Genomic DNA, 14,003 nt, shown 5'->3' with positions numbered 1-14,003 from the left:
CATTCCAGTGTTTAATTGCTATATTGTAATTACTTTGCCACCATGGCCTATTTATTGCCTTATCTCCCTTATCTTACCTCATTTGCACTCACCATATATATATATATATATTTGCTTTCTTTTGTTCTACTGTATTATTGACGGTATGTTTTGTTTATTCCATGTGTAACTCTGTGTTGTTGAATGTGTCGAATTTCTATGCTTTATCTTGGCCAGGTTGCAGTTGCAAATGAGAACTTGTTCTCAACTAGCCTAGCCTAAAGGTTAGATAAAAGGTCACCAGGCTGCTCGTCAGGGCGCACACCTTTCACCAGCGTTACCCGCATTATGACACTCACCTGGACTCCATCACCTCCTTGATTACCTGCCCTTTAAATGTCACTCCCTTTGGTTTCTTCCCCAGTCGTCATTGTTGGTGTTTCATGTCGGTGCTCTGTTTGTGTTTCTTGTTTTGTTCATTTATTAATTAAATGTATTCACTCCCTGAACTTGCTTCCCGACTCTCAGCGTACATCGTTACAGAATGGATGTGATTGTATCTCAAATAGATAGTCCTATTTGAGTGTAAAGTGTTAGTTAAACTGTGAGTAATTCCATTTAAATATCAGATATTTTTGAACAGGTTCCCTTGGTAAAGGGAATCTAGATAATTCAATTGGATTTAGACAGATTCAGCACGAATAATCCCTCCATCCTAGCCCGTGGTGATTTTAGCATGTAAATCTTGGTGGTGCAAACTCAAATATTTTTGGGGGATGCATTCCAGCAAAGCCACTACACAACACAACACTAAACAATACATTAATTGAACTATAACGGTGACAAGCAGGCCCTAACTTTTAGGGCCTACATAAAACTGTCCCAAAAGCAGAGCTTTCTTCTTTCACCATGGGGTGAAATCCTTACCACTGCTACACCTGGCTATCAGCGGAGCCTTGTTTGGCAGCAAAACAGTTAATTTTGCCTAATTCACTGCCTGGTAAAAACATAGTTGCTATGGCTGGCTGACTTGCTTCAACAAATGTGGTTTCTACTGACAATTGAGATGTACAATCTATGGAATAAGCGAACGACGAGAGTATAAGAGGCCATCTGTAATTTCGATGAAGACATTAATGAGTGAGCTAGGACGGATGTAGTCAATATAACTATTATTACAGTATTCTCCCTGTACACCAAGTCAGAACCATAGGATAAACAAATGGGGCATATAAGCTGTTAATGAAAGCTCTTACAATATTCTATGATTACCTTTCTCTAAAACAGGCTATAGGCTACATGTGCACCACCAAGTAAGTTATGAGGGGGAAAATACAAAATTATTAGGGTGAGGCACATGGGCTACTAACAGCTTACTACACAACATATGTGTAGTATGACTTTCTTAGCTACAGTATACATTTCTCTAGTCACTTTGAAATGTTAGTTTTGTTGTGTAACACAACAGTGAGGCCGAAATGTATTTGTGTGAAATAAATGTAACAAACAATATCATGCATAATTACTAATATAATTTCTATATTGACTTGTCTTTCTAAGGTCTTGTGGAAAAACAAAAATCTACTTAAAGAAGACAGATGCTGTCGCTTGTAGAGAGCATTTCACGACTGGTAATACCAAAGACGGATGAGCTAGGGGACTTGTTGACCAGAATTATTGATAGACAGTAACCCCTGGAAGGTATCCCCTATGATGCCCATTTAGACAGTTCAGATGGGGGACTGTTCCAATCCTCATTTGGTAGGACACATTCATAAAAACCTGTGCCATCCCCGGACTGCAGGGAATATGTAATGTTGTCAGTCATCTCTTGCAATAAAAATCATGTAATGAACTCAACTCTTGAAGAAATAATGTCCTCTAATGCAGCAACGTAACCATTTTCTAGAGGCAGATAATCACCATAGCTTGGAGGGCACGTATCTTAACAGGATGAAGGTCAGCCAGGAAGGAAGATTGTGTCACTGACCCGGGCCGGAGGATAAAGACAGAGGCTGAGCGTGCATGAGAAACTGGACATGGAATTTAATGAGCCCAAACTAATGTATTTAAAAGAAGAGCATGATATGAAGATGCACATCCTTCATGTTGAGTTGGCTATGAAATAGGAGGGAAACGTGAAGTAGCAGCAGTAGCAATGTTCTTCTCCAACCAGCACCAGTTCTGAATCCAGATATTACCATCTGTGAATATCCATGGCTATTTTCGTTTTTGCTTCAATCACTTGAGGTATCTGTTGTGAGGAGTGCTGCACAGCAAAAGCACCTCTGCAGGCTTGTCCATTTCTGTCATTGTCTGCCTCAACCATGGGAACATCTGGATCATCCTCACCTCCGTTGCAAGGACCTGGGCAGCCATGCTATCTGAGGTAATTGTGAAGCACTGGGGTTGCAATTATGACAATGCATCTTCTTGGTTGAAAGCGTACTGGAAAAGACTCTTCCATACACCAAACATGCACTCCAATACACCTCTGGTGCGGATATGAGCTTGGTTGTACTGTTGTTGCTCAGGTCCTATTGCATGAAGATGGGGGGTGAAGGAGAAGTTGGTCTGTGCATATTCCCACTGTCGCCAAGCATGGCTCCACTGTCTTGTCCTTCATTATGCTGAGCATACAAAGAGGAGTTTTGGAAAAACCTTGAGTCATGAATTGCACCTTTCCAACGTGCAACAATGTTGGAGAACTGCAAATTGGGAGTATACGTTACACTTTGTACATTTTTTGAGTACCAGTTTGTAAGATTCCTGTACTCCTGTAGAGATTCCTGTAGAGGGACACTTGATGGGAATACATTGGGGCAAAAAGGTATTTAGTCAGCGAAAAATTGTGCAAGTTATCCCACTTAAAAAGATGAGAGAGGCCTGTAATTTTCATCATAGGTACACTTCAACTATGACAGACAAAATGAGAAAAAAAATCCAGAAAATCACATTGTAGGATTTTTAATGAATTTATTTGCAAATTATGGTGGAAAATTAGTATTTGGTCAATAACAAAAGTTTATCTCAATACTTTGTTATATACCCTTTGTTGGCAATGACAGAGCTCAAACGTTTTCTGTAAGTCTTCACAAGGTTTTCAAACACTGTTGCTGGTATTTTGGCCCATTCCTCCATGCAGATCTCCTCTAGATCAGTGATGTTTTGGGGCTGTTGCTGGGCAACACGGACTTTCAACTCCCTCCAAAGATTTTCTATGGGGTTGAGATCTGGAGACTGGCTAGGCCACTCCAGGACCTTGAAATGCTTCTTACGAAGCCACTCCTTCCTTGCCCGGGCGGTGTGTTTGGGATCATTGTCATGCTGAAAGACCCAGCCACGTTTCATCTTCAATGTCCTTGCTGATGGAAGGAGGTTTTCACTCAAAATCTCACGATACATGGCCCCATTCATTCTTTCCTTTACACGGATCAGTCGTCCTAGTCCCTTTGCAGAAAAACAGCCCCAAAGCATGATGTTTCCACCCCCATGCTTCACAGTAGGTATGGTGTTCTTTAGATGCAACTCAGCATTCTTTGTCCTCCAAACACGATGAGTTGAGTTTTTACCAAAAAGTTATATTTTGGTTTCATCTGACCATATGACATTGTGGACAGGTGTCTTTTATACTGATAACAAGTTCAAACAGGTGCCATTAATACAGGTAACGAGTGGAGGACAGAGGAGCCTCTTAAAGAAGAAGGTACAGGTCTGTGAGAGCCAGAAATCTTGCTTGTTTTTGTAGGTGACTTATTTTCCACCATAATTTGCAAATAAATTCATTAAAAATCCTACAATGTGATTTTCTGGATTATTTTTTCTCATTTTGTCTGTCATAGTTGAAGTGCACCTATGATGAAAATGACAGGCCTCTCTCTTGTGCAAGTTCTCCGAGAAGTGGGAGAACTTGCACAATTGGTGGCTGACTAAATACTTTTTTTGCCCCACTGTATATCTATATAGCCCAATGACTCCAGGGAAGTTCCCACATTCATAAAACTCTACTTTGTTGTTGACTTGGGCAGCAGCATCAGGGGAACTTGATGTATTTGTCTTTCACTTCACATATAGCATTTCAGACTTGTGGACTATTCTGCATACAGTCACTTACAGCACACATATCTCCTGCTTCTCAACTGAAGGGTCCAGATGCCAAAAACCTCAAGGGGATCAATACTTGTTGGGAATGAGAGATGGGCCTTCCCCCTAAGAGTCCGATGAAAGCTTTGGCTCAATCAAGTAAAATGTCAGCTACATTTTCTTTGAACATATGGAAATCATTCAGTGGGTTGCTCCAGTCTATACGTGCTTCTGCCTCGCCTTGGTGGTGCTGCAACGTATATGCTTGAAGTCGGAAAGCAAGTGCAGGTGGTGAGTTTAATAGTAAACGGAACATGGTCCACAGAACAATATAACAAACACAAGTAGCGTATAGACATGAAGCACATCATCAATTCTGCCTGGGGAATGGACCTCAGGAGGTGACAGATATAGGGGTGGTAATCAGTGAAGTGATGGAGTCCAGGTGTGCAGGATGATGAATGCCAGTTGCACGCAATGATGAATGCCAGGACCGGTCGTGTATTATTGACTCTATTTGATTGTAAAGCCATTGAATGTATCTCACACTATGACGTTTCTCTTGCTATTTCGAAGTGTAAAAGGGTCATTCCACAAAACGAGTCCCTGTTAGTGAGCATTTATCCTATGCTAAGATAATTCATCCACCTCACAGGAGCGGCACATCAAGAAGCTGATTAAACAGCATGATCATTACACAGGTACACCTTGTGCGGGGGACAATAAAAGGCCACTCTAAAATGTGCAGTGTTGTCACACAACACAACTGAGTCTTGTGAACCTGAAGAGCAGGCTGAGGCATCCTCACTTGCCCCTGAGCGGCACTCCGATGGCACCTGCCAAAACAAAAAACACTCCCTAATGCATCCATTTGGTGAGAAGTTATTCTGTAGAGTCGGGAAGCAAGTACAGGGAGTGAATGATTTAATTAATAAGAACCACGAGCAGCGTACAGACATGAAACAATAACGCCTGGGGAAGGAACCAAAGCAAATGACAGATATAGGGAAGGTGAGTCTGGTGAGGCGCTTGTACGCGTAACGATGGTGACAGGTGTGCATAATAATGCACAGCCTGGTGACCTATAGCGCCGGAGAGGGAGTATATGTAAGAATGGAGTTGTGAGGGCGAGCGGTTTGCTGATGTCAATGTTGTGAACAGAGTGCCCCGTGGTGTCAGTGGGGTTATGGTATGGGCAGGCATAAACTACGGACAATGAACACAATTGCATTTTATCGGTGGAAATTTGAATGCACAGCGATACCGTGATGAGATCCTGATCCTGTCATTCATCCGCCGCCATCACCTCATGTTTCAGCATGATAATGCACGACCCCATGTCACAAGGATCTATACATAATTCCTGGAAGATGAAAATGTACGACCCCATATCACAAGGATCTATACATAATTCCTGGAAGCTGAAAATGTCCCAGTTCTTAGATTGCCTACATACTGACCAGACATGTCACCCATTGAGCATTTGTTGGTGCTCTGAATCGATGTGTACGACAGCGTGTTCCACCTCCCGCCAATATCCAGAAACTTCGCACACCCATTAAAAAGAGGACTGGGACAACATTCCACAGGCCACAATCAACAGCCTGATCAACTCTATGCGAAGGAGATGTGTTTCCCATCATGAGGCAAATGTTGGTCACACGAGATACTGTCTGGTTTTCTGATCAAAGCCCCTACCTTTTTTTGTAAGGTATCTGTGACCAACAGATGCATATCTGTATTCCAAGTCATGTAAAATCCATAGATTCGGGCCTATTGAATTTATTTCAATTTACTGATTTATTCAAATGAACTGTAACTCAGTAAAATATTTGAAATAGTTACATGTTGCGTTTATATTTTTGTTCAGTATATATTCTGCCATGAAGAGCACATATTCAACTTAATAAAAAACATGTTTTCACCATCTCAAGAGGTTAATTCAAATGTTTTTTTAAAACTATAGTAAGTGCCTATTAAGTGCCAAATAAAGTAACAGGGTTATTATTTTACATAATAAGTTGACTATTAGAGGTTCAATTTTTCTTTTGAATTTTCTTTGTTTTAATTAATAGTTTCACCATATTAAAACGAGAGTTCAGGTCACATAACAGGGTTGACATTAAAATGAGAGAATTTTTTTAAAACCTTTTTATTAATCACTAATCACATGAAATAAATAATAATTGTCCGAAATGACTTTGTCAAAGCAACGAAATAATTAGAGCTGTGCAATGATAGTGATAACTTGGAGGAGAACGCCTGGAGAGGAGTGCCCAGAGGGACATGTCAAAACGCGGAATTTCACAAATGTCTTTATTCATATAAAAACATCTGATTCATTTCATTTTCCAAGTGGTCTATATTAAAGTGCACATAATTTAATATAACAGCCTTTTAAAATGCAATATTGATGTACAATTTCTACATAAAATAAGAAAGGACGCAAAAGGACTCATTTCATGGAACAGACCAGAAGATGTCAGGACAGTAGCTTACTTTTTCTTTAATATTCTCCAGACTAACTCCATCATCAAGTCTTATTCTGATACATTGCTTGGAGCCCAGGTGATGTAACTGGGTTTTCTGAAGGACATATTCATTCTAACAAATGAATGAGATCACATACCCGTTTGATTCAAATAAATTGACATAATTGCAGAAGAGATGATTTCTTTGAAACCTGCCAGCTACAAATTGGTGCGCCATTATAGATGTAGTAGTTTATGTCTCCGCAAATTGGGTTGCTACAATATGCAACCCGTGTACGTTTTTGAAGAGGCTTGTCAGTATGGAAATGACGCACTCCGGGATGTTTGGAGAGTCCATAAAGGATTCTCTCTCGCTAACCAACGTGTTCTCATTGTCGGGATCGAGGCAAGGACAAGACAGCCCATTTGCTGCGGTCTGTGTGTTGTGTGCTCTGCATTGTGTGTTAGTTGTTTGGATAGTGGTCGCAGCTCCGGCTTGGAGACAATTTCACACCAGTGACATCACCTCTGCTCGGCGCATTTCTACAGTCGGCACAAGCTGGGACAGTCAGAACAGAACTAGCGGTCATCCACGAGAAAGGAGGAAGCGATAGGACACAGGTGCAGTGAAATAAAACTGGCGGTGCTCTTAGGATGCAGAAGTCACCCGTGGAAGATGCAAACTTCCTCTCCAAATATGTATTCTGGTAAGGAATGATATGTTTTCTTCATATATGTCGTAAATAAACACTTGAATGGTTTCCCAGAGGCTGTTGCCAGATATGGAGAGCGCATTGGTGAAAGGGGACAGAGTCAGTTTTCCGGCAAGTCAGGTCACAGGAATCGTATTATTTTTCAATATTCACTTTTAGTAGATTCTTGTAAATGCTTAAAAACGAAAGTGCAAATATGCTCCAAGGACCGTTTCTGTGTGTTTTGCTCCGAGATGAAATTCCAGCAGCTCTTTGCGCTCCATCTTTCAATTGTGATATCTTTGTATGAAATGAGTCAATAATATTGAACATCTCTCGGCGTTTGAAATGCATGTATAGTGTATATGTATAATGTCATGTGGGCTACAACACTCACCACACGCGTCCTGTCATGGGAAAAGCCCATGCCATCCCAAAACTCATTATTTAACAGATTTAGCATTGCTTTAAAAAAAAAATGTTTTAAACAAATTATGCAGCTATCTAAATTGTAGACCTCGGCCTAATTCTCATGCTACATGCATGCTGCTGATATAATGCTGTATGATTTTGCCACCCTATATGACTGCATGGGCGTTTGGTTAATACAATGTATTAAGTTCTTGAGTAGGCTTATCTGTGCTCAACTTCAGGGGAGATTGGTCTACAGCAGGGGTGTCAAAGTCAAATGGACGGAGGGCCAAATAAAAAATTTAGCTACAAGCCGAGGGCCGGACTGTTCGAATGTTCATTGAAAATTTTTTAAATGACGCATATAGTCTAGTGAACCTAATTGAACCTACTGAAAACCTAACAAATATATTCCAATATGATCAGATAAATAAAGCAATATTTTCTTATGGCTCTGTCAGTAATCTTTAATTTTCAACAGACACAAAAGACAAATTTCCTTTATATAAAAATCCCCATAACATGAACATTAAATGAAAGAAACCGGTATTCAAGGCACCATCAGTAGCCTATATTTTCTATTTTAGCAAAAGTGGGCTAAATTTACTTCAAAGAAAAAAACAATAATAGCAATTTTCTATCATCCACTCAACTGAAATATTTTTAAAATATAATTGGATTGAAATACAATAAAATAAAGTGCAAAAATCTATTAATCAAAAACAACACTTTGTTTAAGGAGAAGTAACATGCAGTGAAAACAAATATTAAACTTTAACTTTTAAACTTGAACTGAGTAAAAACTCTAAATATGTGATTGCACAGTAATGTTCACTTGTTTGAGGTTGAGGGTGATACTTGGTGGTGTCCCATCTTTTCCACAAGTTCATCAATGTTCGGGGTAAGGCTCTGAGCTGAGGAAATCCTCAGAATTGAGTGGAGGTGTTCAGCAGTAAGTCGACTTCTGTGTGATGTTTTGTTCAAGTTCATCAAAGAAAACAGTTGTTCACACAGGTATGTGCTGCCAAACATAGACAACGTTTGAGCAGCCTGGATGCGCAGCTGGGGCATTGTGTCGGGGAGGAAACGGGCGAACTCCGCAGCACCCACTGCCGCATATTTTGCCCTCAGTGCATCATTGCATTGGAGGTCAATCAACTCCATTTGGAGGTTTGGTGGTGAGCTTTCCACGTCAACAGCAAATGGGTTACCGAGCAGTTCCAACCTGCTTTTTGTGCTTCAAAGTCAGCAAATCGGCGTTCAGCGGCAAGCATACCTATTTTATCAGCCAACTGTGCGCTCGGGAACGCACTGGTAGAGAGCTTCTCTTTCATGGTCTGGCAGCTGGGAAAGTGGCTCAAATTTTCTTTCCGCATCTGCGTCTCCCACAGAGTCAGTTTGGTTTTAAATGCCTTCACTGTACTGTACATATCAGAGATGACACGATCCCGACCCTGCAGCTGCAAGTTCATTGCATTCAGATGACTCGTAATGTCACACAGAAAAGCCATTTCACACAGAAACATTTCGTCTCGGAGTTGTGTTGTGTCTTTCCCTTTGCTGTCCAAGAACAGACAAATCTCCTCACGAAGCTCGAAACATCTTTGAAGCACCTTTCCCTGGCTTAGCCATCGCACCTCTGTGTGATAAGGCAAATCACCATGCTCCGTTTCTAACTCCGTCAGAAATGCCTTGAACTGGCGGTGATTCAAACCTTTGGCTCTGATAAAGTTAACTGTGCGCGTGATGATGCTCATTACATGCTCCATTTTCAAGGCTTTACCGCACAACGCTTCCTGGTGTATGATACAATGATAAGCTGTCAGCTCACCTGTCGCGTTTTCCTCTTGCATCTTTTCCCGTATTTTCTCCACCAGTCCGCTCCTGTGTCCACACATCGCAGGTGCTCCGTCGGTTGTCAAACCCACAAGTTTTTCCCAAGGCAGCTCCATCTCATTTACACATCTTGACACCTCTTCATACAAATCATGCCCCGTAGTTGTGCCATGCATAGGACGTAAAGCCAAAAACTCCTCTGTCACGCTTAGGCTGGAGTCCACTCCGCGGATGAAAATTGACAACTGGGCAATGTCAGAAATGTCGGTGCTCTCATCCACAGCCAAGGAATATGCAATGAAATCTTTTCCCTTTTTCACAAGCTGCTCTTTTAGATTGATGGACAACTGGTCTACTCTCTCGGCAATGGTGTTTCTGCTCAGACTCACATTTAAAAAGAGTTGCCTTTTTCTGGGCAAACTTCGTCACAAACTTTAATCATGCAGTTTTTGATGAAATCCCCTCCGTAAATGTCCGGGCTGATTTAGCGATCTCTTCTGCCAAAATAAAACTGGCCTTGACAGCAGCCTGGCCTTGTGATTGGGCTTTTTGAACAGAGCCTGTCGAGATTTGAGGCCTCGTTTTAATTCCTCTGCCTTTTGTAGCCTTTGTTCCATGTCCATATTCTTGTTTTTGTCCGCGTGTTTCGTTTCATAATGTCGTCTCAGATTATACTCTTTCAGTACCGCCACACTTTCTCCACACAGAAGACACACAGGTTTTCCAGCTACCTCCGTGAACAAATACTCCGACTCCCACCTTGTTTGAAACCCCCGGTTCTCAGTGTCCACCTTCCGTTTTGCCATTTTTGATGGGTATCTGAAAGTTAATTTTACTGTGATGCTGACAACTGCTGTGCCAATAAATATTGAAATGAAGCAGCCTACTGCTCGGTGCGTCACCGTTGCATTGTGGGAAATGTAGTATTGGTGCGTGTAAAAGATCTGCGGGCTGCCGGCTTGCTGCGGTCTGCGGGCCGGTTCTAATAATAAATCAAGATCATCCCAGGGGCCGTAAAAAACCTTGACTCTGACATATGTGGTCTACAGGTAGGTACCTCAGAAGTAGGCTATTATATTCTATAACTTTTCACCAACCAAACCTCCCATACCCATCCATTCTGTTGTTTTGCAGGTGGACATCTCCACTGTTGAGGAAGGGCTTCAGGAAGAAGTTGGATTTGACCGATGTTTACAAAGCACCGTCGTTTGATCTGGCGGACAATCTTTCTGAACGACTAGAAAGGTTTGTAAAATCAGCCAAAGTGTCTCCCTTTATGAACATGCAAGACATGTTGAACACACCTGTGCATCCTTGGAAGTTACTCAATTCTAAATGTCTTTCTTTTTTTCTTCATTACGCACACACGTTTGCACACACGGTGCTGTGCTTTGATTAACTATTTTAACTCCTGTCCAAATTTGATTCCAGACATTTCAATGATACGGAACACAAACACATAAAGAACTGGAAATTCTAGATGACCCACGCTACCTAAAATATGGGATGGCCTTTGGTTGGAGGGGGGCAGACAAACATAAACTTTGGCATGTCCCAAACAAACACACCGGAGGTGGGGTGGGGCAGGCTGGGCCCTCTCTGCTCTTCTCTCTCTCTCTCTCTCTCTCTCTCTCTCTCTCTCTCTCTCTCTCTCTCTCTCTCTCTCTCTCTCTCTCTCTCTCTCTCTCTCTCTCTCTCTCTCTCTCTCACTCTCACTCTCACTCTCACTCTCTCTTTCTTTCGCTCTCTCTTCTCTCAATCTCTATGCACTTTTCCTATTTTTCAATCTCATTCTCTTTCTCTCATTCCTCTCACCACTCTCTTTCTCTCTCTAATTAATCTGGTCAATTTCTCCTCTCAATCTCTCTGGCCCTCTCTCTGTCTCTCTCCCCTTTCCCTTCACGGTATGTCCTTTCTGCTCTGTCCCCGTTCTGTGATGTGTGTAAATGTCACGCCTTTGAAAGGATTGTAGAAAGAAAAAAGGGAAGGATCTTAGGCCACCTGTTATATGCCACGCGTGTTTTTTGTCCCCGAAACAAAATAAACACAACCATGTCCCATGCTGGGCCACTATGGGGTGAGCGTAGGGACAGTGGTACAGTAAAGTGTGTCAGCAGCCCTTTAAATAGGTGTGAAAGTCGACCTTTGAAAGGGCCAGATCTATCACATCTATCATGTGCAATCACACATTCTCTTACCCTCTCTCTGTCCCTGTCTCTCTCTCTGTCCCTGTCTCTCTCTCTCTCTGTCCCTGTCTCTCTCTCTCTCTCTGTCCCTGTCTCTCTCTCTCTCTCTGTCCCTGTCTCTCTCTCTCTCTGTCCCTGTCTCTCTCTCTCTGTCCCTGTCTCTCTCTCTCTCTGTCCCTGTCTCTCTCTCTGTCCCTGTCTCTCTCTCTCTCTGTCCCTGTCTCTCTCTCTCTCTGTCCCTGTCTCTCTCTCTCTCTGTCCCTGTCTCTCTCTCTCTCTGTCCCTGTCTCTCTCTCTCTCTCTCTCTCTCTGTCCCTGTCTCTCTCTCTCTCTGTCCCTGTCCCTCTCTCTGTCCCTGTCTCTCTCTCTCTGTCCCTGTCTCTCTCTCTCTGTCCCTGTCCCTCTCTCTGTCCCTGTCTCTCTCTCTCTCTCTCTCTCTCTCTCTGTCCCTGTCTCTCTCTCTGTCCCTGTCTCTCTCTCTCTGTCCCTGTCTCTCTCTCTCTGTCCCTGTCCCTCTCTCTGTCCCTGTCTCTCTCTCTCTCTGTCCCTGTCCTCTCTCTGTCCCTGTCTCTCTCTCTCTGTCCCTGTCCTCTCTCTCTGTCCCTGTCCCTCTCTCTGTCCCTGTCCCTCTCTCTGTCCCTGTCCCTCTCTCTGTCCCTGTCCCTCTCTCTGTCTCTGTCTCTCTCTCATCACCTTTTTTTCTCCCCTCTCTGCCTTTTCCCTCCCTCCGCTCTCTTTTTCTCACAAATTCTCACATTTCTCTCTTACCTCTTTTTCTCCCTCGTTCGCCAAGGTCTCTGCACTCCGTTTAACAAGTCAGCCAAAGTGCCCAGGTTATACACCAGGGCCCTGAACAATGTGCCCCTACTTTACTTTTACTGTCAGCCAATGTTTTTTAAAATATAGATTCTAACTTCTCCGCTCTGTTTTCCTGGTGTAGAGAATGGGACCGAGAAGTGGCTTCGGCCAAGAAGAAGCCTCGTCTTCTGCGGGCGCTCTCCCGTTGTTTCCTCTGGCCTTTTGTGTTCTACGGAATCCTGCTGTACTTTGGGGTGAGTCCATCTCTCCACGTGAAGCACCGGTGTCCAACGGTTGCAGTTAGTTAAAAAGGAAATGTGTTGCTCTAGTTTAACTAACCCACATTAGTCAAACTCTATATAAAACCGAATAACGATCTATTTGATCGGGTGTCGTAGAGCTTGGCTAGAGCGAAAGCCTGCACACATTGTGGGCTCGCCACAACCGGAGTCGGCCACGATTGGTATAAAGGCCTGCATACTTTATTACTACGATACCAGGTGATGAACAACCTTGTATTTAAAATGTGGGTTGCCATTTGGGTCTTAATATAGTGTTATTTTGCCCCTTTGAAGTGCATCTGTCTATCATACAGGATCTCTCATATGAGAACAGATCATATATTGTGACCGCAGGGGTGTTATACCATTGATAGGGTTGTGTGCGCAGTCAATTCCATTTCAATTCAGGAAGGAAATGGACGTTCCAATTCTAGAATTAAAAAAAACGGGATCATTTGTCAATGGGGAGTTTCAGTTTCTCATTCAACACATGAACTGAGTTCAACTTCACTTTGTTGAATTGGAGGGAATTGGAACTGGAATGGAACTGACCTCAACCCAACCCAGGCTAGCTGTTAGCCTGTTCTGTCCTGTACCTGTGTGGTACTTACTAGTGAATTAGCGGCATGACCATAGTATGGAGAAGAAGCATGTTTCACTGCCGTGTGAGTATCCCAGTTTCCTCCGCTCGGTGAGGAAGTTTGACGTCAGCAGCAGGTCTTGCGTAACCTGGTGGTGTGAGGTGATCCCCATGGAACCTTCTAGGAATGCCCATCAGTTCAGGGTTTATGGGAGATTAAGAGCAGAGGTATCAAGGTATATCATTAAGATCATGATGTCAAAGTGCCACCAAATTCAGTTTTGTAGGGGACCCTTTTCCCCCGCACCCCTCCCCCATACTGGATACGTTTTTCATTATACAGGCTACTTCAGATTTTCAGGAACACACTGATCATTATAGCATGACAGATATATATATTTTTCTCTCTTTTCTTCCAGGAGGCGTCGAAGGCAGTGCAGCCCCAGCTCCTGGGTCGTATCATTGCCTCGTTCGACCCCTTTCATGCCCCGGAGCGGGAGCAGGGCTACTACCTGGCCCTGGGTCTCAGTCTTCTCTTCATCACTCGCTTCCTGCTCCTGCAGCCAGCCATCTTTGGGCTGCACCACCTGGGCATGCAGATACGCATCGCTCTCTTCAGCCTCATCTATAAGAAAGTGCGTGTGGGAGGGGAAAGTGGTGTGTGTGGGAGTGGGAAGTGGTGTGTG

General features: G+C 43.0%; 1 protein-coding gene across 1 annotated transcript in view; it reads left to right on the top strand.

The window, feature by feature from the left end:
* Window positions 1–6,911: 6,911 nt before the first annotated feature.
* Window positions 6,912–14,003, top strand: part of LOC124003923 (cystic fibrosis transmembrane conductance regulator-like) — a 49,701-nt gene continuing 42,609 nt past the window's right edge. Inside the window, 4 exon segments of the mRNA XM_046312575.1 lie at window positions 6,912–7,240; window positions 10,607–10,717; window positions 12,599–12,710; window positions 13,737–13,952. Of these exon segments, the coding sequence (XP_046168531.1) occupies window positions 7,188–7,240; window positions 10,607–10,717; window positions 12,599–12,710; window positions 13,737–13,952 (492 nt within the window). The 5' untranslated portion in view covers window positions 6,912–7,187.

The sequence above is a fragment of the Oncorhynchus gorbuscha genome, linkage group LG02 (assembly GCF_021184085.1).
Source record: "Oncorhynchus gorbuscha isolate QuinsamMale2020 ecotype Even-year linkage group LG02, OgorEven_v1.0, whole genome shotgun sequence".
Lineage (NCBI taxonomy): Eukaryota > Metazoa > Chordata > Actinopteri > Salmoniformes > Salmonidae > Oncorhynchus > Oncorhynchus gorbuscha.
This window is presented reverse-complemented; position numbering and strand designations above follow the sequence as displayed.